At 41.7% G+C, this 25,779-nt stretch overlaps 1 protein-coding gene across 1 annotated transcript in view; it reads right to left on the reverse strand.

Moving 5' to 3' along the window:
- Positions 1-3,290: 3,290 nt before the first annotated feature.
- Positions 3,291-25,779, reverse strand: part of GCLC (glutamate-cysteine ligase catalytic subunit) — a 36,052-nt gene continuing 13,563 nt past the window's right edge. The window contains exons 2-16 of the mRNA XM_009567782.2: positions 24,254-24,366; positions 23,497-23,679; positions 21,824-21,937; positions 20,875-20,933; positions 20,648-20,784; positions 18,178-18,252; positions 17,178-17,294; positions 16,170-16,308; positions 15,520-15,632; positions 14,748-14,840; positions 12,783-12,887; positions 10,593-10,674; positions 10,393-10,496; positions 10,170-10,290; positions 3,291-4,993 (exon numbers count right to left, since the gene is read on the reverse strand). Of these exons, the coding sequence (XP_009566077.1) occupies positions 4,788-4,993; positions 10,170-10,290; positions 10,393-10,496; positions 10,593-10,674; positions 12,783-12,887; positions 14,748-14,840; positions 15,520-15,632; positions 16,170-16,308; positions 17,178-17,294; positions 18,178-18,252; positions 20,648-20,784; positions 20,875-20,933; positions 21,824-21,937; positions 23,497-23,679; positions 24,254-24,366 (1,761 nt within the window). The 3' untranslated portion in view covers positions 3,291-4,787. The remainder of the gene's footprint in view (positions 4,994-10,169; positions 10,291-10,392; positions 10,497-10,592; positions 10,675-12,782; positions 12,888-14,747; positions 14,841-15,519; positions 15,633-16,169; positions 16,309-17,177; positions 17,295-18,177; positions 18,253-20,647; positions 20,785-20,874; positions 20,934-21,823; positions 21,938-23,496; positions 23,680-24,253; positions 24,367-25,779) is intronic.

Below are 25,779 nucleotides of genomic sequence, written 5' to 3' on the forward strand. Positions count from 1 at the left end.
CTTCCCTTTAGGTCAAAGATCAGGGGTAGTGTTCATAATATCTTCGAAAGATGTAACTAAATTCAAGGGTGAATTAGCAGCTGGTTAGGTTGTTAGATTCTAAGTTAGACTTAGAAAAGACTATATAGATGTTTCTTGCTTCACATAAGCCAGTTGTTCAATTTGTAGCCAGCATTTGTGGCCGGTTACACTTTTCATCCAGGAAGATACTGTGGTTTGTAAAGGTTTTCGGAGAGGAGATGCTGTCACACCCATCTCCAAGCCCTTGCAGTGGGGACAGCAGGGTGAGCAGTGGAGGCAGCAGGAATCTCTCCGAGCCACGATGGGGCTGCTGCCAGCACTTGTAACCTGCCAGCAACTCTGCTGAAGTACAGTGCGAGTGGATACCACGTTATTTAGATCCAGAAGGGGAGTATCTCAGTGAGGAGGACCCAGAAACACCCAAACGTGGAGTGTGTCCCAGCAGTGCTGCCTGCAGCTGTGCAAAGATCACCTTTAAGACTACCTACCCTTGAGCCTTTACACTCCCTGAGCTGATTTGAGAGGGCATAAATAAAATAAATCAGGGACATTTTCAGAAACTGATTTCCATTATAATTTGCCAATACAGTTGGAATAAATACTGCATCTGTCAACTCTGATAAAGTTCTACCAAAAACCAGGTGAGCTTCTGTTTTCAGTACACGATGGGAGATGATGTGATTGAGAGCAGCCCTGCAGAGAAGGACTTGGGGGTGCTGGTCGATGAGAAGCTCGACATGAGCCGGCAACGTGCACTCACAGCCCAGAAGGCCAATGGTGTCCTGGGCTGCATCCAAAGCAGCGTGGCCAGCAGGGCGAGAGAAGGGATTCTGCCCCTCTGTTCCTCTCTTGAGAGACCTCATCTGGAGTATTGTGTCCAGTTCTGGAATCCTCAACATAAGAAGGAAATGGAGCTGTTGGAACAGGTCCAGAGGAGGGGTATGAAGATGACTGGAGGGCTGGAGCACCTTCCCTATGAGGACAGTCTGAGAGAGTTGGGGTTGTTCATCCTGGAGAAGAGAAGGCTCCAAGGAGACCTTATAGTGACTTTCTAGTACATGAAGGGGCTACAGGAAAGCAGGAGAGGAGCTATTCATAAAGGCTCGTGGGGATAGGACCAAGAAGGATGGGTAAAAACTGGAGAGTGGCAGACTTAGACTGGACATTAGGAGGAATTTCTTCCCCATGAGAGTGGTGAGACACTGGCCCAGGGAAGTTGTGGTTGCTCCATCCCTGGAGGTGTTCAAGGCCAGGTTGGATGGGGCCTTGGGCAGCCTGAGCCAGTGGGAGGTGTCCCTGCCCATGGCAGGGGGGTTGGAACTGGATGATCTTTAAGGTCGCTTCCAACCTAAACTATTATATTATTCGATGATTCTGCTTGAAAATGTCCTCACTGATGGGGCACGGCTTGAGCAGTGCCATGGAGGTGGTTGAGTCACCATCCCTGAAGGGAGGTTGCAGAAAGGAGAGTGCTGGTCTCCCAAGTTACAGGCAATAGGACAAGAGGGAATGGCCTCAGGTTGCACCAGTGGAGGTTCAGATTGGACATTAGGAAAAACGTCTTCACCAAAAGGGTTCTCGGGCACCGGCAGAGGCTGCCCAGGGGGGTGGTGGAGTCTCCATCCCTGGAGGTGTTTAAAAGACGGGTAGATGAGGTGTTCAGGGATAGGGTTTAGTAAGGGACAGGTATGGTCGCACTTCATGATCTCGATAGGTCTTTTCCAACCTAGCGATTCGATGATTCTATGATATTTGCATGCATATGTGTTTGTGTTCAACCTTAAGAGGCAGCTGGAAGGGTCTGGCTCTCGGCAAAGGATTGCAGCAATCCTCTCCTGTTGAAACCCAGCTCCCATCATCCAGGGAGCTGCTGAAATAACCTCAGCTTCACCACTCCTGTACCCACCTTCCCATGTAGCAGGTCCTTCTCAAATTTGTTGCAAAGCTGTATCAGCACACAGAATAAAATCCTCTTTGAAATATTAAACAAAATGGCTGCAAACAGAGTGGTCATTTTTAAAGAAACCTCAGTGCAGCTTCTATAAGCTCTGTGATGCTTATTTCACAGAGGTCACTTTGCTTTTGCAGCACCTAAGTATTTTACAAATCTCCTGATGCACCACTCCCAGAAGGGCAAACTGGTTCCAGAGCTCTGTGCACACACAAAAGGAGCCACGTTTTGAAGATTTAAGCCATGGTAAAAAACATAGCTAAAATAATACAGAAATAAAGACACTTGTAGTCATGTAGTTTCGACTTTCAAGAGCAAAGAGAGCATCAGAGTATGGCTTATAGCATTTATAGCATTAACACCAGGCTCTTCTAGCTGAAAACTGAAGGGAAGGCATGAGGAAAATCAGTGGGGTTGAACCTGGGCCAACACGTTAGTGATCCCACAGGAAGTGCCATGACTGACTCATCACTCAGGTCTTTGGGTGAGGAATCAATCACATTTCACCTCAGGCACTCGGTGCTTCTTCTCCTCCCTCTGCTGACGTAGCTGTTGGAAAGGTCATTATTTCCATGAAAGCACTTCATGACTGCAGGACCAAAATTCCCAAATTTATAGCCCAAAGGAGTTCCTCACGCCTTCTGCAAAAGGGCAGCCAGAGCTTGAAGCCTGACCTTAGGGCTCGCTCTCTGCTTTGGAGTGGGTGCGGATACCACACCGCCACTTCCAGGGTATATTCAAAACTAGTGGCAAAGCTTGCCCTTCCCTGCAGCAACTCGGGTTTGTCCTGTGAGAGCCTTCACCATCGGGAACAGGCTGGAACATGTACCTTAACTCATCTAGAGAACGTAAGCTGCTTAGATACCACAACCATGGATACCTCAACAAACAAGCAGCAGCTCTGTGTCTGACCTTTCTTGTCCTTTCCAAAAACACACAGACAAGAACTTCCAAGGGAAACTTCAGCCACTGCTTGACAGAATTTGCTCTCATAGGACAGAAACCACCTACTAGTCCAGAAGGGAGATTTAGTGTCAGCTGAAAGAGAAAAAGGGCATGTGTTGATGCAGCACCAGCAGGAAAGCATTCTAACATTTTTAGGGTCTTTCCAAGCATAGCACCTGATGCTGTGCCATCAGACAGATGTGAACACAACAAGGGCAAAAGGACTTCTCCGTTGGAGGCAGGGCAGACCATGTGCCAACACCTGAGAAGTTTCACTTTGAGTCTGGATAAGATGAGCTGCACTTGCCACATACACAACTCCTTTTTTTTGAAGCTGAAAACATGGGTTCAAGTCATGCAAGTGACCAACGCATACTGTAAATTTTATTTTTATTTCCTTATTACAGAAACTAGATTAGCATATGCCTACATCTTGATTAAAACCAAATTCACCACCGCAGAAAAAAAAAAAGCATTCTTTTATTCTCTAAAGCACACCTGTGAACAGAGAACAAAGTCTAATGTCAGTATATAAAAGCTTCTTCTTAGTGCACCTCTTCATTGCAGTTTCTCCATTAGTTCTTTTGAAAAAATCATTACACCTTAGGTATTTATATAGGCTTGCAGTAAGCTTTGCATAATCTATCCATAACGCGAATCACTTCTAGAAGTCAGTTAAGAAGCAACATCAAAAAGGCCCCTTAAGTTTGCTTTATTTACAGTTGCAATGGCTAAATTTTAAATACTTTACATTCACTCCCAGCACTGGCTCCCAGTTCAAAGGATTAGTGCATTCCACGATTTCTTCATGACTACTTTCTAGAGGGGATTAAGTTGTCCATACCTACGGCTATGTAGGTACCTCAGCTATCTACATGAAGTACCTTCTAGGAAATAAACATGCTGACAAAAACATTTACACTAATGAATGACAAATGAGAAACTCAACCTTTAGGAAGAATGACAGATCCTTGGGTTTGTGCTGCAGTTATTGTTGACTGGCAACAGCAGCAGCGTGGGAGAAAGAGCAGTTAAGGAGCGCTGAAGCCCAGAGCAGGTCTCTCTGGTTCCTTTAAGAGAGCTTGGTGTTCAGCTTTTATCTCCTCCTTTCTTTCACCACGTCTCTCTCCATTTATGCTTTTTTGTTAAGCGATCGGGCAAATTTCTGAACTGCGATAGCATACAAATTTACTTCAGAGAAGAAAAAGAGAACAACACAAATCTGCTTGTCTGCAGATGCATCATCTGAATAAAGACAGATCTGTTCCTCTGAGTTTTACAGCTTACGAGCGGATGCAGGTCTTGTGGCATCTGAGAAACTTGCAAAGATTAACAAATGGGATGCACATGCATTTAGCTGTTCTTACACACTTTCAAATCCCAAATGGAAGGAAGAAGTATCTGTGAATCAGGTAGGTCCAGAAGATTTTTTTTTTTCTTCTTACACAATAAGGTAGATTACTCAGCACATTCCAGGTTAAAAAAATTACAGTAAACATTCAGTAACTGGAATGCAATTAATATACAAGTACTGTTACATTTACAAAGCTGTTGAGGACGATTTTTCTTTCTAGAATAAGCATAAAAAAGTTACAAGCTAATTCACAATAACTTTAGATACAATGTTATTAAAATACATTGATGTTAATCATAAAAATATTTTACTATGTACATGTACATTGTATAAACCTTAACAATAAGAATATGCCCATTTTAGGATGCCTTAAATGAATATTTAGGCAGATTGGCCCATTTTATAGTGCAGTATCCCTGTTTTGGTCTTCACACCATGAAACTGTACCAGATTCACAGTATCTTTACTAGTGCTTCGCTAAAAGGCTTCAATTTTCTACTGTTTAAGAAACATTCCTTACAAAGAACCAGTTTTGTTTCCACTTTGTTTCTTATTAAATCCTACCCCCAGTAGTTCAGGACACTCTGCTTGGCCTTGTGCGATTTGGTTGCATTTCCAAATAAGGCTGTAATTCATTTCATCAGTTATCACGCTGTCTTGCTTGTAGTCTGGGTGCTGTGCGATAAATTCCCTCATCCATCGAGCAACTGTCATTAGTTCTCCTGCGGGCAAGGAGGAATCAAATTTCACAGTTTGTACCTCTAATTTAGCAGTCCAATACCTAAAGTTCTATGCTTTACATACACAATTAATGAACCGTCCATGCTTTAATGAGAAACGTTCCTATAAGTATATTTTGTATCAGAAACGGTGTGGCCAGCAGGACCAGGGAAGTGATTGTGCCCCAGTACTCAGAGCTGGTGAGGCAGCACCTCGAATACCGTGTTCAGTCTTGTGTCCCTCATTACAGGAAAGACATCGAGGTCCTGGAGCATGTCCAGAAAAGACCAACGAAGCTGGTGAAGGAGCTGGGGAGCAAGTCTTACAAGGAACGGCTGAGGGAACTGAGGTTGTTTAGGCTGGAGAAGAGGCGGCTGAGGGGAGACCTTATCACTATCTACAACTGCTTGAAAGGAGGTTGTAGTGAGGTGGGTGTTGGTCTCTTCTCCCAAGTGACAGGTGATAGGACAAGAGGGAATGGCCTCAGGTTGTGCCAGGGGAGATTCAGATTGGACATTAGGAAAAACTTCACTGAAAGGGTTCTCGGGCACTGGCAGAGGCTGCCCGGGGGGTGGTGGAGTCCCCATTCCTGGAGGTGTTTAAAAGACAGGTGGATGAAATACTTAGGGATATGATTTACTAGTGGACAGGTACAGTTGGACTTCATGATCTCAAAGGTCTTTTCCAACCAAATGATTCTATGATTTTTTACAATATGGCTACACTGCAGGCATAATTAAGCTTACATATCACTGATAGTCTAAAGCCCACTTGTCTGGTGTGATTTTCAAACTTTCAGATGAATTAATGAGAGTGCAGAGAGAAGAAGGTACTAGAACGGGTGTTACCAAGAGACTATAGCAAGAAGTCTTAAACATGTTATTCAGTAGAGAATCTGGCCAAGATGAACCAATAAACACCTCTACAACTAATAAATATATATATATATATATAAAATAATTCTGTAGTCAATCCATCCAAATCAGCTGCCAGCTTTGTTCTGTCTACTTTGACTTATTATTCTTTCTCCCTCTGGCAGCTCCCCTAGGAAAAACTAGACAAGCTCCCAATTATACCAACTCCTGGTTTGTACACGCTGCCTTTACTTCACTGGCAGTGTGAGCCGGCAATGTGCGCTCAGAGCCCAGAAGGCCAACCGTGTCCTGGGCTGCATCAAAAGCAGCGTGGCCAGCAGGGCGAGGGAAGGGATTCTGCCCCTCTATTCCTCTCTTGTGAGACCGCATCTGGAATACTGTGTCCAGTTCTGGAATCCTCAATGTAAGAAGGAGATGGAGCTGTTGGAATGGGTCCAGAGGAGGCTACAAAGATGATCCGAGGGCTGGAGCACCTTCCCTATGAGGACAGGCTGAGAGAGTTGGGGTTGTTCAGCCTGGAGAAGAGAAGGCTCAGAAGAGACCTTACAGGGACCTTCCAGTACCTGAAGGGGCCACAAGAGAGCTGGGGAGGGACTATTCATAAAGGCTTGTGGTGATAGGATGATGGGGAACGGGTACAAACTGGAGAGTGGCAGATTTAGACTGGACATGAGGAAGAATTTATTCACTACGAGAGTGGTGAGGCCCTGGAGCAGGTTGCCCAGGGAAGTTGTGTCTGCCCCATCCCTGGAGGTGTTCAAGGCCAGGTTGGATGGGGCCTTGGGCAGCCTGATCCAGTGGGATGTCCCTGCCCATGGCAGGGGCTTTGGAACCGGATGATCTTTAAGGTCCTCTTTCAACCCAAATTCTTCTATGATTCTATGATTCACTATGCAGTCCACGGGGCAGTCAGCAGGCACCTAGGGGTCCCCAGCACTTCTATATAGCATCGTCAAATGGCACACACCACTTGCAGGAGACCTACTACTTCAAGCAGTACCAGTTTAAGGTAACTCTGACAGTAAGACATTATGTAGGCTGATGGGATGCTCAAAGCCTAGCAAAACCTTCATTGCTAATTACAGGAACTTCAGCTTCCTTCTAAGAATAGCAATAATCAACGCCTTTCACTACAGACATGTCTGGTTTGAGACCGTCACAAAACGCAAGAGGAATCAAGTTAGGGAAAGCAAGGACAAATAAAAAGTAAAAGGCATCCAACACTGTTTAAAGATATCCTATCAGTGGTTTTGAACAAAGGTAAACAAATAGAAATCCAAAAATTGGTGAAAAGTCCAGGAAAGAAAAGCAAACTGAAAAAGGTTATTAGAAACAAAAGTGCCCCCCAGAACTGAGAAGTCATGTTTTAAAGAAATAAGGCCAGAGTTTACAGTTCTATATAAGAAGGCAGAGAAAAAAGATACCCAAGAAGCATTATTTGTCAATGGCACTAAAAACTCACATGAAAACCTTCTCAAACCAACAAGAAGGAGGGGATCTGCAAGAAAATCGGCTGGGCTGGGAGACAAGCAGGGCAAAGCATAAAAAGAGACACAGTTTTTGACTAAAAGGCGCTGCAGGCCGTCGGTGTGGAAGGAGATGGGAGAGCAGTAGAGCTCGCACCAAGACAGACACCTAGTGGTCAGGCAGCCCCATCACCCCTCGTCCTTCATACCAGTACAAATCTGCAGCATCTTCACAGTGAATAAGAGCCTGCAGATCCTGGTGATCCTCTGTCCCCTCTATTGCTGTCTTGTGAGCCCCCACCTGCAGTCCTGTGTCCATTTCTGGAATCCCCAACATAAGGATATAGAACTGTTGGAATGGGCCCAGAGGAGGCCATGAAGATGATCCGAGGGCTGGAGCACCTCTGCTATGAGGACAGGCTGAGAGTTGGGGTTGTTCAGCCTGGAGAAGAGAAGGCCTTCCAGTACCTGAAGGGGCTACAGGAAAGCTGGAGAGGGACCTTCTCCAAAGGCAAGGAATGACAGGGCAAGGGGGAATGGCTTTAAATCGGAAGAGGGAAGATTTTGATTAGACATTAGGAAAAAATTCCTCACCATGAGCGTGGTGAGGCTCTGGCACATGTTGCCCAGGAAAGCTGTGACTGCCCCATCCCTGGAGGTGTTCAAGGCCAGGCTGGATGGGACTTTGAGCAGCCTGGGCTGGTAGGAGGTGTCCCTGCCCATAGCAGGGGGGTTGGAACTAGACAAAGTTTATCCAGCCCAAACCATTCTATGATTCTATGCTTAACTACAGGAATTCCATTTTTCAAAGACCATATAATAAAATTGTGGCATTCCTTATTAAATGACTTTATGGGGACCAAAAGCCTAACTTCTTCAGGAAGGATAAGGCAATGATCATGGAAATTACGTTTGTGGATCGTCATCTTCATGATGATTACTGCACCACCTTTGGCTGAGAAAGCGCCTACACTGCAAACAGCCAGGGACAAGGAGATCACATCCAGACACAGATCACTTGATGCTGCTATCTTACCACCGCTTTCATTAATATTTGGTGGTGGTTGCTGCCTGTCTAGCAAATCTACAGTCTAACTGAGTGGTGGCAGTCATGAATCAGCTAGACGGAGACCAGGAAGGCAATACCTAGCTGTGCTGTAAGAGAAGATGTGACTGGAGCACAGATACACTATGTTAGGGCAAGGTTAAAGCCACAGCAGCTAAGAGGCCAGTGTTTAACTCCCCTAAGTACTCTTTGTTTGCCATTTGAGAAGAGAAATCTGAGAAATGGCCACTCTGTGGACACGTCTCCTGCTAGATAGGCTGCAGCTCAGAAACATTTGATTTAAAATGGAGAGTAAGCTGGAAAAATCCAAAGCTTACAACTGAGAAGTATAATAGCACAGTAATATAATACCTAATGCCTTTTATTCTGTGGATTCTGGTTCTTAAGAAGTATCAATAACAATCAGTTCATCAGAATTAAGATATAAACCCCAGACTCTGTCTACCTCACTCTCACACCTTTTCTGTGTATGTAAATACATGACCTGACTTTTGCAATGCCTGCAACTTTGCACCAAGCATCAAAGTTGTTCTTTGGAAGGGGAACACCTGCAAAGGGGTTAAGTCCACATCATTAGCTCTTGCAGACAAAAATAATAAATCTATAAGACTATGAAATCCACGTTTTTCCAAGAGTATTTTTCTGAAGGGAAAAAAACGCAACAACAAGTAATGGAAAATTTTGAAAGCATCACTATTTTGAGGTCTGATGTGCCTCAGATATTCTCTTCCTGCAAGGCTTCTTCTCTCCCTCAGTTAAGCAAAGCATCAAACCCTCATCAATGTTAGCTGAGGTACAGAAGTCTCCTGCAAACAAACAGCCTTAGCAAACAATATTTACAGTGAAAGCTGCCACGAACTAAAACTTTTTCTGATTCTGAAGTACTGCTGAAGTACTGAATTACCAGGCAGAAGTCCCAATTTCCACTTCAGCTTTAAAAAGGGGTTTGTCTAGAAGTTTGTTCATCAATTTTCAAGGATTAAAAAGGAATGCAACACTTTAAATTAAAAACAATGAATATATTTCATTGGGAGGAAAAAAAGCATGCCGTGACTTATGTGACTAAAATTAACTGCCGAGCTAAATTTACAGCAAGGAAGTTTTTGCATATAGATGCAGATTGTGCTGTGGGCCCAGCTCTGAATTAAAGTTTAGCCTGCACCTTTTACCCATCATACTGCTGCATTTTAAAAAAGGAGCATAAGGAGTTATTATACTGCCTTCGAAAACACTGCAACACGAGGAAGATGGGGGAAGAGCTTGGTTTGCTCTGCCTTGAAGGAGTCCTGCTGCTTACAGAAGGGTTTTCTTATCAGGGAGCTGAAGACTAGGTCCTTAGGAACCTAAGGACCAGTAACATCAAGCTATCAGACCCAGCCTCGCGCTCTTACAACAAAGAGACATGCAAAGGGGATTAGTATATGTACAAACTACTACAAAGTGGACAATACGCTGGCAAAAGTGGCAGTAGGTGATGCTGGAAAGAGAAATCTTGGGTTGGAGGTACAATTACAGCTTAGAGGATAGTGTAACTGTATCAACTACTTCTAATATAAGTTCAAAAATGGTTCATGAAAGATTTATAATCAGAATTAGACAGGACCACATATAAGCCAGAGAGCACACTCAGTCCTTAGCTGTTATGATTCAACACTTACCCAGACAGCCACAACTGCCACCAGTTTTAGCCAAATGAAAATTAGAACAGCTCAATTACTCTCTAAGAAGAAAAAAAGCCAGGAAAATCAAAGTCTAAAAATGTCAAACATACCAGATGCTCTCTTTTTTATTAGCTTCAGGTAGTTTAGGATGGTGCATCTTGTGTCCACATCCACTTCCATGTTTTCAAGATAGGAATTCAAAATTGGGATCAAACCAGGAAAAACTCCTTCCTGTGTAAAAGAACAGAGTCAGCATAAAATACACTCAATTTGTTTTCTGGGAGGGTGGGATGCAGGGGAAAATTGTATGTTACAGGTAGAAGAGGCTATGACCTTCCCATTGATAATTGTATCAATGCTCATTAGGGTGTACTCTTCCGTGTCAGTGCCTGTCCCATTCTGTGCAGAGCCGCATCCATCCACAACAGCGTTTCCACCTTCACGGGTGACAAAAGGAAAGGAAGAAATGGTCAGAGGGCAAGAGATGCACTAAACATCCATAACAACGCTAACCCGGTTGCTCGTTGTGGTACCTTTGCAAATATCTTTTCTGAAGTAAAACATTCCTTGCCGGACAGCATCTCTTTTCTGGGCCACTTTCATGTTTTCATCCACCTGGCAAAAGAAATATTTCAGAAAATTAGGACCTCAAACCCTCACATTTTGGTCTCATTAGTTGAAACACCTACTATATTTCTTATTATTTCATCACACAAGGCCAAGCTATGGCGATAAGTTTTATTTCATTCTTCAGAGGGCCCAGGCAAAACCACAAAGAGATGATGTTCTATGAAATTAGGTCACCAGCAGAAAAGGTAATGCTATTATGTTAGAACACGTTACGCTAATCTCTTAAGTTTGGACGAAAACACAGGAACAGCTGTGATTAACATGTTGCATTCCATCTGGCAGACTTCTTTGTGTATTTAGATGCAATTTAAATGAGCACAGAAGAAAACTGCCCTTTCCCTGGCCATAGTTGGCTGCTTTTCTTAACAAAATCATAAAGTCTTTACAAGAATTATCACTACATTAAACAATCCTTCAGAAACAGAATTCCAGTAATTCTGTACAGGAATCGTACCTATTCCATATTCGAGCATCTGTTAAATAGTCAGATAAACTTAGACTGTGAGTAAAGAAGTTCTAAATTGCAGGTTTCTCAAAAAGTCTACAAAGCACTGCTCATACATCTGCAAATGACACAAGCATCGGTCTGTCTTTCTGGATGGAAGATTTTGTCTGAGTTCTCTGGTCATTCTCAGGGAATTAACATCCCACAGCTTTCAGACATTAGCTTGACTGCAGTGTCTTCAGAAGAAAGGATGCGACTTACTGAATTCTTTGTTTAACCTTTAATTAAGGGCAACGCAAAATCTTCACTCACTTCTTACCTTTCAAAGCTTTGTTTTCAAAAGTCAGTTTTTGTTCATTTTAGGTTATGAAACCAATTTACACAACAGGCTGTTTTGAAAAAGAACTCCGGTCCTAGCCGATGGGAGTACAACCGCACTCAGACAGCAAAGATTAGTGTGAGATTAGCCCCATAAACCTGTATTATTTTACTTGAAAGAGGCAGGCTTACTAATGGTTGTGCAATTCTGTGTTGCATTACTTGCCAAATTACTTGGCAAGTTCAAGCAATTTTATGCCCGACCCTGCAACACCCCAACTCTGTTCAGGTTCTTTCAGCACCCAATCTCTTTTTCAGCCTGAACTGGTATTCATTAGTTAAAAAATTTGTGCTTTTGAGACATTTCAAATGATAATGTAATTATGCACTGAAAGTGCTATATTGTTTCATTATTTATGAGGTCTGAGCTCCCCCACATCAGGAAGATAATCCTTTTCCTTTTAGAAATCATACTGTCTGTACGGCATGATTACTGTTAGTTTGCAACTTCAGTATTTTACTCCATTTTAATTAGAAAAACTAAAGAAAAGCCACAGGGTACTACAGCTATGCTGTACCCAGAACTGGAGTTATTTTCTAGTCTGTCAAAAGCCTTCTGCACTATGAGACCTTTTTTAAAGCCACCTACAACACTGCAGGACTGTCTGTTTTAAAAGACATTTTCTGGTCAGGTCTGCCCCAGAAAGAAGACATGCAAGGACATTTTTATCCACACCAGTTCTTGTGAGGACAAGAGGAAAAAAAGGAAAAAAGAAAAAAGCACATTTTGCATGGCTGGTCTTCTAAACATAAAGTCACAGCTGTGACTAGAAATAGCAGTATTTGTTTTCACTCAAATACTGTGTGACACTAAGCATGCTGAACTCCTCCTTTCGCTCTCCACCAGATACAAACAAAATCAGAGAATGAAAACATGAGATACAGGCAACAGCCATGTTAAAATAAATATCTAAAGTTTTTATTTGACCTCCACAGTTTTTTTCTACCCCATGAAAAATGGTAGAAACACATCCTTTCCCAGCCTCAAAACAATCTTGTGACAGTGGTATTTCAACACTTCTGCAGTAGTTACTGTTAGGCAACACAAATTCCCACAGTAATTGTCTATAAGCTTAATTCTATGAGACAGCAGTCAAATATTTGTTTAATACTGTAGAGTTGAAATCATTTCAAAGGACTGGTACAAATGAAAACTGACTTGAAAGACAAAAATGACTGTTCTACTAAGTGCACAAACTTTAGTTCTAGCTTGCAGAATACAAAAATCAGACTTGATTTAGCTGTAGTAGACCTGATCTTTCCCACCTACCTTGGACAAAGGAATGAGAAAATCCAGCTTGTATGACAGAATCACTCTGGTTAGTAGTACCACAAACACAACATACGCAGAGTTTTCAAAGTCTGTTAACTGAACCTAAACATGAAAGGATTAAATTAGTTTAGTGGGAACACATTCATGGAAGTAGGTAAGTATCTGGGAGAGCTTGAAACAGTTTGACTTGAACATACATAGAATCATAAATGGGTTTGGGCTGGACCTCAAAGATGATCCAGTGGACACCTCCCACTGGATCACGTGGCTCAAAGCCCCATCCAACCTGGCCTTGAACACCTCCAGAGATGGGGCATCCACGACTTCTCTAGACAACCTGTTCCAGTACCTCACCACTCTCACAGTGTAGAATTTCTTCCTTATATCTACCTAAATCTATCCTCTCTCAGTTTAAAGCCATTACGCTCTGTCTCATGTCTACATGCCCTTGTAAGAAGTCCCTCTCAAGACTTTGTGTACACCCTCTTTAGGTACTGGAAGGCTGCTACAAGGTGTCCCCAGAACCTTCTTTTCTCTAGGCTGAACAAACCCAACTCTATCAGCCTGTCTTCACAGAAGAGATGTTCCAGCCCTCTGATCATCTTTGTGGTTTCCTCTGGACTTCCTCCAACAGGTCCATGTCCTTCTTATGTTGGAAATCTCAGAGCTGAGCACAATACTCCAGGCGGGATCTAGCCAGAGTGGAGTAGAGGGGCAGAACCACCTCCCTTGACCTGCTGGCCATGCTTCTTTTGATGCATCCCAGCATATGGTTGACTTTCTGGGCTGCGAGTGCACACTGCTGGCTCATGTCCAGCTTTTCATCCACCAACACCCCCCAAGTCTTTCTCATCAGGGCTGCTCTCAATCCATTCATCCCCCAGCCTGAATTGATATTGCCCCAACCCAGGTGCAGGACCTTGCATTTGGCCCTGTTGAACATCATGAGGTTTGCACAGCCCGCCTTTCAAGCCTGTCAAGGTCTCTCTGGATGGCATGCCTTCCCTCCAGCATGTTGCCCACACCACACAACTTGGTGTCACTGGCAAACTTACTAAGGGGGCACTTGATCCCACTGTCCATGTCACCAACAGTTATGTTAGATAATACTTGTCCCAATAACAACTCCTGAGGAACACTGCTTGTCACCAGTCTCCACTTGGACATTGAGCCATTGACCATAACTCTCTGACTGCACCCATCCAACCAATTCCTTATCCACTAAGTGGTGTGCCTGTCAAATCCATGTCACTCCAATTTAGAGATAAGGATGTCGTGTGGGGCAGTGTTGAATGTTCTGCACAAGTTTGGACAGATGGCACTTGTTGGCACTCATATTCACACACACTCTGCTACGAGAGACGCTGCTGCATGAGCTGGAGTCAGCAGCAGTGACTCCAAATGCACAATGCATGCACACACTTCAAGCTCAGCCCTTTAATCCAATGCCAACACACGCTTGTGTTTTAAGAGACTATCTAATAACCTGCACCTTCAGGCTCTCTGTGTAATTACAAATGTATAATAGCTTTAAAATTTCCACTTTAAAGGGATTAAAGATAGAGAGCTCAGAAAGAGACAGCTATAAAATAAAAGCCCTTCTGAAAAAAACATAACAATGACAGTTGCATTGTTCAGTACCAGGAAATGTACTGGAGAAATACTGTCCTTGGAAGCTAAATGGGGCTTTGTTTACTGTTGCTGTAATAAAAGCCTAATTCCTTTCCCCATCACCCCAAATCCATTAGAATGCTTTGTCATGCTGCAGTGGATTCTCCTGTCAGTTACATTCCCACAGTCCATGTCTGATTAAACACTGCTGTCCACTTCACTTGAATCTAGCAATTCAACGGGGAGAAAAAACAACACAAGGAATAAGGGTTTGATACGGGAAGGCAGAATGTCTGGTACTTTTCCGCTTACAAAGAAATGTGCTTTTGTGCATGTGTACGCCTTCCTTACCTCCATAGGTCTGAATTCCACTCTCCAACCAATATCAGAATTTGGGGGAGGTGGCTTAAACCTCATTGTCTGCCAGTTTGTAGACTGAATATTCTGCGAAGCACATGAAAAAAAATCTGTCACAATCAAGATATGCATCATTCTATAATACAATCAAAGAAAAATAAGCAGATAACAAGAGTCCTAATATTGTCCCCGGAACAGCCCATCATGTTAGAGCAACACTTCTAAACTAAGTGGCATAACTTCCTAAAAACCACAGTATGACTAGTGTTCATAGGAGCAAACACATTACAATTTCTCATGCTACTTTTGTTTGATTACACATAAGATATTTGGGGGCTGTGAATTCTCTTACTTTTTTTTTTTTTTGAGGGGTTGACACATCTCAAATTAAAAATACCTAATATTACCATTATTTCATAAAGCTGAATAAGAGATGTGTTCATATGTAAATATTACATAAAACAGTTTTTTTGGAAGCCATAAAAATAGATAGCTCCCTGTAACACTTGCAGACGGAACTAGAGCTTGGGCTTTTCCTATTTTATTTGGTTTAAAGTATAAGCCATCATCTCCTAAATAAATGATAAAACAAAGAAATAAATGTACTTATAACGGCAAATTCATATGCTAAAGACCTACTCGCAGTGAAAAAATCCAGGAAAAAAAAAAATCTTAGCTAATAGAGTCATCCTCCAATTAAGCAGTTCTATAAAGAATAAGCCACTTTATGTACATATTTATTAAATTCCTCTAAATCAGACACAACCTCAAAATGGTCGGATTCATTTGCATCATCTAGATGTATTTTCTCCTCAAACAAAGTCAATGGATCTCGAATGAACAAGTGTGCAATATGCTGTGCCAAAAGGTGGTCAATACCTATAAAATGAAAATTCAAACAAACAATTTACACATAGCAAAGCAGGCTCTGGGAAAGGATTTGTCTTACAAGACTGAAAACATCCAACTCTGCAATGCTACCTCAACCCACCACATCCTGTTAAATTTTAAATGATGACCTCGGGAAGGAAGGAAGTGATTAAAGAGCCGGGGGGAAAAAAGAAAGAAACGAACACGTTCTTGTTTGGAAATGGCAGCTGAGTATTGGTGTGGCTGCCACTCTTCCTCTTTTCTGATGCCACGCTGTGCCATGTTTCCTAAAGCAGTTCTACTCTCTCCACAAAAATAAAACATTAATGAATCAAACACTGAGCTTCTCAAGCTGGAATTAGGGACAATTTCCAAAACAAATGAATACTTCAAGAACTCTCAAGACCACGCTACACAGATACTTCCTGAGCAGGAGCCACTCGGAGGAATGCACAATGACTGAAATGAACGAGAACGAAAACAGAAAATATCCCCACACACTGCAAGCATAATTCTTAACCTGCTCATAATGAAGCAAACACTTACCTTCCTTTATTAGGTGCTCGTAGATATCTTTGTCTATTGTCAAATCAATGTCATTGTATTTCTCACCACATTCAGATAGATAACTGTCTATGGAATCATATCTGGATTTACTGATTCTATAATGGTTGTTCTTCAGTGGCTATATAATTTAAGAATACAATATTTTAACAGCTTGTTAACAATGTTACCTAAGTTTTGCTCACTAATGATACTTATGTGAGAATTATCACCCTGCTTAAAAACCCCTATCGCCTCGAAGTTATTCAAAGCACAAGTCTTAAATATGCTTAATAGAAAGCGATCCTGGAAATATGACTATTTTCTTTGCAGATAGACGTATCTGAGTGAAAAAACAGTCATCACACATTGACTGGAAATCTCTAAAAGTGGAAACATTTCCCTAATGTAATATACCATTACCCCAAGTATCTGAAAAGTATTATTATACCTATCGCAACACACACTAATACAGTTTCACCATGCGCGCATTGTATGAGATGCTCTTAAAATGGGTATTTGAAGTAATATTTGAGTAGATTATTCAGAATTATTTTTTATATTCCCTACGATGCTGTAAGTGCCTTGAATGCCAATTCCTGCTTAGAGAGACTCCTTAAATTCAAGTCTTGACATCTGGCTCTTTTCACGTTGTTCTAGTCTGTATTACCAGATTACTCAGCAGCCCTTGCTATTTAATCCAAAGCAATTTTTGCTTTTTGGGCTCAAGCACAGACTGGGAAGTTTTGCCACAGAAGGATCTTCTCAGCAAGCTGTGGAGGAGTGAGTGGAATTTACTGGGATCCTATAACTAACTAAAAATACATATTTGCTAATGTAAACTGCACAACCAAGGCTAACGTTTACACCACCTCTCCTGTATTTACCACAAAAATTGCCACATTCCCTCGTTAGGGGTTCTGATGACGCCAAGCAGAATTTGATACTAAAAAAGGGGTTTAACTTTATTGCCTGAAAAAACCCAAACAACTGCTACCCAACATTACTTACCTCTAGCCCCCTCTCTTCCCGTGTTCGATCATCTACTGATGCGGAGATTACTCCCCAGCGACAGTCGATGTCAGACACATAGCCTCTGTAGAATGGAGACGCAGCACTCAATGCCATCTAAAATCAAATAGCCTGATAAGAAAACAAAGGACAAGCCAAGGAACCAAAAGCAAAATACAACCCCACTGGAAAGGCAAACTTGCTGGCCCAGAAGTAACTGAAGTATATACTTCAGTTTAACGTACAGCCTAAGCCCACACAACCACAAATCTCCCAGCTGCTATCTCCACAAAATGCCCAGAGGAAGGGTTTGTTTTATTGGAGTGGCATCTGAGGATCTTCAGATTCATTATCTCTACAAGTCAACATCTAAGGAACAGAAGGATGATCCAGGCAGAGGCAGTTCCACAACAAATCAACAAGTACTGTGCTCACACTCTTCCAGATTCCAAGAGGTCACCTGGCAATCGCTTTTATTTGGTTCATTTTTGTTTGGACAGGTACCTCAGCAACAGAGCTGGAACATATCTTACTTGGAGTAGGATATGGTCACCACCTACACCAGACCAATTCTTTATAATACCTGTTATAAATACCTGCTTATAACCACATGCTTACCAAAGGGACAGATTGAAACATCTTAGGCTGAAAACCTCTGCAACGCCAGACCAGAGTTGAAAAATGAAAGATTAAAGAGTGAGCTTGTCTTGTTTTTGTGAAAAATTGCCTGAAATGTATTTCTAGAACTATTCAATAAGAGTCTTGTGCATGTGGGAAGGAGGGCAGAGGAGAAGAATCAGACACCATCTGGTTTGTGGTCTCATTTGGTCATTAAATAAATGACGTTGCTCACATGACAACCTAGTAAGAGACTGACATTTCTCCCAGAGTACCAAATTTGTGAGTAGCATTCAAGTTTTTTTTAATTTAGATTTCATTTTTTCACATGTAGTGGCTTTTGCGTAACAAAGAGCTGATGTGATAGAAGTCCATTACTTACCACAATGGGACAGATCGTGGCGAGCTGATCATAGAGATACCTCGCTTCGGAAATGCTGCAAGCCTGGAACGTTACCTGTTGGAAGAAGTACAATTGCTATCATAATTTCTGTAATTATTACACAAGCACAGCCTTTCTAGATTTAGAATCAATGATATAATAAAATGATTTAAATACCAAGAATTTTAAGACATTTTTTCTGTTTGGCTGGGCTTGGGTGGGGTTCTTGGACAAACTTTTGCCCGATCTATCAGCAGCATTTGTGCCACAAGCTTCATTCCACACTATTTCCATGTTCATTAAAAGATTTCAGACCACAATGCTTCAGCTGTGAGGCTAAACATACAAACACTTGCCAGAACCAAAGAAAACTGAGTTAACATCTACAATACACATGGGTCAGTAATGCATCTTCAGGAAATGAGCCAGGAACCTACTCACTTAGAACAACAGTCAAACTATTGTAGATGTAACATTTATTTAACATGACAGCTAACCCTGGATTAGAAAACACTTTTAAATGCCTTTGTTTGATCCTGCAGAACTGCAAAAAATATCTTCATGTCTACTGTAACTGTAAAGTCAATCAACCAAAAAACCTCAAAAACTCCCAAGTTCACTGGCGGGCTGAGTGGTAGATTTTTTTGGAGGGGGAGTGGTGGGTTGGGGGGAACATGGGATTTGTTTGTCTTTTTAAATCTGCAGCCAACATTCACTTAAAAATATCTCACATTAGAAAAAGAGTGCGTGGCAGAGAAAGCATTTCTTCTGTGTCTGTCTTTCAAGTGGCTATCAGAATAAAAAATTTGAAAAGACAAGACTATTTAACTCTGTTGCAGGGAAGCAGCTAAGTATGCTTTTTCATCACTAATTTTGGCCTTCCAGCACTCGGGAGCCTACCTTGGGGCAGAGGGGGACAGAGAACACTTACGCTCTTTCCTCTGGCACAGCAATATCGACCTCCCCTTCTCTTTTATGTTTATTCCAATACACATTAAATCTGGAATTCCACCTAGCTTCTAGCCAAACATCCCATTACAGAGAAAAAGAGCATGGCAGCCTTCTCCAGAGCAGGGCTGCAGGCACCACGAGGACTGCAGAGAGCAGCAGCCACAAGCACAAGGCTCAGCAGGCACAGGGATGTGGAAGCCTCAGAAGGGACAGGAGCACAAGAGTTTGCCTTGCCGTTCGCAGAGGCAGCGCCTCCCACCCCACCGTCGCTGCCAGCCATCGCCACCAAGCTCATCAGGACATTATTTTTGACACTGAAAATACACGAAACCAAGTTGTAGCCTTGGTTCATAATGAGGAAAAAAACCCAAAGGGAGGCATGCATGCTGCAAACTACCTTACAGAAAACAGGTGGAGAATACATAGAATCATAGAATGGTTTGAGTTGGAAGGGACCTTAAAGATCATCCAGTTCCAACGCCCCTGCCATGGGCAGGGACACTTCCCACTAGATTATTTTCTTCTAGTTTGTTATCAAGGATCATCAGTTGATACGCAAGCAGTTTCTTACAGCACCTTCCAGCCTTGTTTCCATTTTCCTTTTGGTGATAATAAGGCTACTGAATTTGAATTTGACCGCTGAGTACCAGAATGGGAAACAGTAAAATGGTATTGCATAAAAAAGGAATTTAATATATTTTTAAACAAGTTCATACAATAACTGAACAGTAAGGCTGTATTTCTTTTATTGGTCTTAAGTAAGAAAGAGATGATACAGAATAGACCATATCAAGCTTAATATTTTGTAAAAATATGCAGTATTACATACACTTTACTACTACATTAGATTCTCTCTAGTTTACCCTTACTGACAAGAAATAATACTTAGCTGCTGTCTCAATCTCAAAGGGAGGTGCTTTGAATGGGTTTATTTATGCCAGTGCTGTGAAACAAGAAGAGCTTGGAGAATTTGCTTTAATCCCCTTGGGATTTAACACAAGCCTCTTCCTACCTCCGCTTCCAAGACGGCAGTGGCAACAGGCAGATTTTACCAACAGTCAATACACAGCTACTACTTTTTTAGGGAAAAAACCTACAATGAATAACCAAAAACCCCACACATTCCTACAAGACAGCTCAGTTTCCATTCCCAGTGTCTTTTGGTCACTCCTGAAAGAAGAACACAGTGAAGATGATCTTTCACGCTTGAAAAGTGCTGCAGTTCCAGAAGGTGCTTGCTCAAATGGGATTTGACCAGTTCAAGAAACCCTCTCAGGAAGGCAGCCAATTACATTTGGATATTATCAGAAAATAAACGTAATACAAGCAAGCAAACCTAGATTTTAAGACTAGATTACCAGGTATAAGATTAAATTGATGGTTTTATTCCCTCTGTTGCCACTCTGAAAATGCACCTGTTGAATTAGGCTAGATAAATTAAACATATGGCAAGTCTTAAAAAGGGAAGCATTTAGGGAAGACAACATTCAGTAAGATCTTGAAAGCAAGTGGTTTTTACCTGAAGACAACAGTTTCCCATTCCAAAACCCATAGCATCCATGTATATATAGTCCGGCTTAGCCGCCTTTGCTGCTTCTCCATCATCATTAGGAAACGATTCGATAAATGGTGATGGTGTGTTCTTATCTTTAAATACTGTGTGGAAAATGCAGGTACTAAGTTACCCAGAGCATTAGAATGAACAATTATTATGAAAAACGAAAAGGATAGATTGAATTTACTCACTTGGTACGTTTATCACAACCTTTTCTCCCCTTCGATGCCGAATGTTTCTGGTCAGTGTGCTACAATAAAAAAAAGTTGGCTGAAATATCTGAAATTCTCTCTTTACGCAAATGTTTTCACAGTTAGTTCCTCAGCAATTCTCAGGGTTTCAGAATGTCAAATTTCCATTTATTTTGAGCATTTTGCTTCAGGAAACCTCTTTTCCTAGTCTAAGATACAACATAGAATTTTTCTTAAGTTAAGTCAGTCTTATTTTGACAGACTTCACGGTACTATGCAGATAGAATAGGCAGAAGTAAAAGGCTACTGACCTGAAGAATACAAGGGCAAGTGAAAAGGTATGCTTAGTTTTAAAATTGAATGATTTTTCAGCCTGATCTAGTGGGAGGTGTCCCTGCCCACAGCAGGGGGAGTGGAACTGGATGATCTTTGAAGCCCCTTCTAATCCAAATCATTCTATAATTCTACAACTCATTCTCTGAAGTCTCACCTTACAGTGCAAACCCCTCTCAGACTATGCAAGTAGTCTGACACCACACTCTGTTTGACAGGGACTAGGACAAACTAACACGTACACAGAGATTTTGCTGTGACATAACTGAGGGAGAGCTGGTTTAATGGTGATGGAAGCAGTTAGCCGCAGTATTTCAAACTGGAAACAATTTTGCAGCAGTATAACCAGCACTTTTTTGCTCCATAATGGCATGAACTACTGTATTAAGTTACTTGAACTTAACAGTTCACTTTCTTAAACCACTTTGACAGAAAATACAACCTTGTCTGTTGTGTTGTCAACACAACCCTCTCTGTCCAAGTCCTTGGGATATCTTCTGCAACTCTCTACACAGATCTCTATTCCAGTAATATAATGAAGTTGCAGGTATGCCTATGATATTTAGGCAGAAAAAAAATATTCAATGTGTCATTCACACACCATAAATACACTTACCTGAATCTAGGATGTTTATTAATGGCTTCATCCGGAAAAAAGAGGGATTTTGAAGCCCCTCCTTCTACTGGCGTTGGCTTATATTCTGGCAGCGTAAACCCAGGACACCCTAACCTATGCAACAGAAAAATGAGATTTAAGGTATGATGAAAACAGACTGATTTTAGAACAGTCAGAGATCAGGATTCTACTAGAGATGTTTTTAAAACTTGCATGTACTGAAATTCTGAAGCGCTTTTCAAGGCTGCTCTTCTATGCATGTGGAATTGACAGAAAAAGTCAACAGTTGCCACTAAAAGGTCAGTGTTTGCCAACAATCAGCTTCTGTGGTGGTTATAACAGAACCCATTCCCCCTTTTTTGTGCCTATACATATTATTGTAGAAAGCATGTAGCAAAAAACCTCAAACCCACAAAAACGCAGAAATATATGTTAGCAAAACTCCAGTCAAACCAAGCAGGACTTGAATGGCAAGACAGAAAAACACAGAAGTAACAAACCAAATAGCCTAGGAAGAACAATCTCTGAAGGATGAAACTACTTTTGAGATGATCCTCCAGTAATAAAAAAAACGGATTTTATTATTTACTGGCTTTTACTGAAGTCTAGTTTATTGTTCCTATAGGACGTAAAATATATTTATCTGCATCTACAAAGCGATGAAGAACTTGTCTCCCTTTATTCCTTGCAGGAGGAAATCTGAAATGTTTGCAGACAAAATTTATTAAATCAAATAATCCATTTGTAGGGTTGCAGGGCGAAAAACTCTCAACTCTGTAAGATGCTAAGAACTACTTAGCTACTGCACTTAAAATAGGCTCTTATTACCATAAAGATACATAGTATAGCTCTCATGAAGAGGAAACATTTTGTGAACTAAGTGTTCTTAAAATAGAGTTCATGGGGCATAATACAGACATTTTCGTCCCTGAACTTTGCCGCTAAGTCACATTTTGTACCATTCCTACTTTCAGCAAAAGTTTAGGGCCACTGCATTCTGTACTACCCAGCAAGGCCAGCTGCTTTTCTTCTACCACAGAGCATTTTTTTTTTTTACTATTTTAAGCATAACTTAAAATGAACATAATAAGCCCCTGCTTACAGTTACATTTGAAAGGAAGGTGACAAAGCACAGTTTCTCCTAGGTCATGAAGTACATCCTGAATTTAATTTCTTCAAGACTCTCCTTACAGCAGTAAAAAGGAGGAAACCTATCCTTCATAAGGGTGTTATGAACCCAGGAGAGATGCACTCCTTTCTAGATTCAATAAGTAGAGTATTATAGACATTCTAAGTCTTCATTTTGTAAGGATAATCACGTTTCTGTTCTACTGTGTGCTCCAAGCCACCAAAATAAGCTTGCATGTGCTTCCGTGAAAAATTATTGTTAAAAAATAAATCAGGTTAGCCATGTTTTACAAAACTGCTATTTATAAAGATCAAACCTTGCAAAATAGGTAAAGAGAAACCTTTTGTACACGATTTGGCATATTGGTTCTAGATAGTAGACTACCCTACATACAATACTTCGTGTTAGAAATATTCAGGTGTTCTCTCCTAATGCAAAATCATCACAGATAAGAATTAACCTAAAATTAGAAAAGATGGTTTGTTTTCCTCATTGCAATAAAAATTTTAGGAAACACAGCATTACACTTCAACATCCATCTTACCTTGGAAATGACGTCACGGTGCAAACAGCCTCATTTTCTTTGAGCACAGAAGCAGCCTCTTGCCGTCTTTTCCTCATGTTGTCTTGCACAGTGTTGAATTCGGACATGGTTCCCCCATAGGGCTGCCCAGGTGTCCCTTCAATCATATAGCTTCCATATTCTGGTCGCCAGAGTGTTGGGTGGCTATAATAAAAGAACAGCCTTGTTTAAATACTTCTATAATCTAAAAAAAAGAGATTATTTGCAAGAATTTCAGAAATGAATGCAACTTGGAAGAAAAATACCAAATAATCAACTTTAGGAGAGTGTAACACTATGTACCTTCCAATGTACCTCAACATGGGGAGGCAGCAGAAAAAAAATTAAGGCACAATTTGACCATAAGAACTGTTGCTGCATAGTGCAATAAGTAGGATTTGCTTATGTCAAATTGCCATCATCTTTAGGATATGTCTCCAGCTTTGTTTCTTTGGGTTTTAACTGAAACTGAAACATACAGCATTTTCAACTGCTTCCCCAGCTTCCCTTTCTTTGTTTTCAAGTCATAACACAAAAGGTGCACAGCCTGCCTGCAAGTGTGCTCAAAATCTTTCGCTTCCTGTGCCCCAGCTATATATGAAAATATTGGTATCTGTGGCTTACAGTTTTATTGACAGCAGACTTAAACGTGAAGCAAAGACTACAAAATTCTGTACAGTATCGTAACAGGAGGAGGAAAAAAAAGAAAAAAGAAAAGAAACAGGAAACAGGTACTCACTTGGGGTTTATCTTCTCGCCCTTGTCTTGCAGCGTTTGAAGAACTTCTTCACCGCAGAGCACCAAGCGCACTTTCTTATTCTCATGGTCAAATTTTACTAACATATATTCCACCTTGTAAATAATAAAACGAAAATAAACAATGAAATGGTAAGATTAAGTTTAAAAAAAAAAAGAGATGTCAGACTGAACTTTATCTCTACAAAAGCTTAAACAACCATCACATATTGTGGTTAACAATATCGGAGAAGATGGCTGCAGGCTTATTTCATATTGAATAAAGAAATAAAATTCCTTGAAATCGGCCTTGATTTTTTCTCCCCTACATTTCTAACTGTGGATAGTTTAAAAAGATTCATGAATTTGTATTTCCCTTGACATTATTTTTCAGACAAAAAAAAATAAATTAAAATCCTAGGCCAGCTATTAACCACAAACATCATTCTGTCATCCCACGAGTTACTCTCTGCTGCTGACAAAAAAACCCCCAAACAAACAGAAACTCCTCATTCTACAAACAAGACATCCGTATACACCATCGCTTGTTGGAGCTAGTTAAGACTAGTATAACCCAGCCTCATTTGCACGACAGAAAGCCCAGGGTTGTTACAGAGATCACTCCAGCTCTTGGCACAGCATAGGGGTTTCCACCTCTTCTAAATTCAGTTTTGCTGCCACCTTTTCTCACCCTTCTGCCCAGCGGCACACCTCGCCTCGGGGGCAATCCCCAATTTCAATACAGGATGGGGGACGACATGACTGAGATCTGCCCTGCAGAGAAGGACTTGGGGGTGCTGGTCGATGAGAAGCTCGACATGAGCCGGCAATGTGCACTCACAGCCCAGAAGGCCAACCGTGTCCTGGGCTGCATCCAAAGCAGCGTGGCCAGCAGGGAGGGAGGGGATTCTGCCCCTCTATTCCTCTCATGTGAGACCTCATCTGGAGTATTGTGTCCAGTTCTGGAATCCTCAACAAGAAGGAGATGGAGCTGTCGGAACAGGTCCAGAGGAGGCTACAAAGATGATCAGCGGGCTGAAGCACCTCCCATACGAGGACAGGCTGAGAGAGTTGGGGTTGTTTAGCCTGGAGAAGGCTCAGAGGAGACGTTATAGCGACCTTCCAGTACCTGTGGGGGCTACAAGAAAGCTGGAGAGGGACTGTTCACAAAGGCTTGTAGTGGTAGGACGAGTAGCAATGGCTTTAAACTGGAAGAGGGAAGATTTAGGCTTGACATAACGAAGAATTTCTTCACTACAAGAGTGGTGAGGCACTGACCCAGGTTGCCCAGAGAAGCTGTGGCTGCCCCATCCCTGGAGGTGTTCAAAGCCAGGTTGGATGGGGCCTTGGGCAGTTTGATTGCCTGATCAAGTGGGATGTCCCTGCCCATGGCAGGGGGGTTGGAACTAGAAAATCTTTAAGGTTCCTTCCAACCCAAACTATTCTATGATTCTATCTCTGCCTTCTGATCCCTGTCCTTGCCCCAGCCTGGGATCCACAGCCCCTCCCAGTGACACACCAGCTGAGAAC

Source organism: Cuculus canorus, chromosome 3 (assembly GCF_017976375.1).
Source record: "Cuculus canorus isolate bCucCan1 chromosome 3, bCucCan1.pri, whole genome shotgun sequence".
In the NCBI taxonomy this organism is placed as follows: Eukaryota; Metazoa; Chordata; class Aves; order Cuculiformes; family Cuculidae; genus Cuculus; species Cuculus canorus.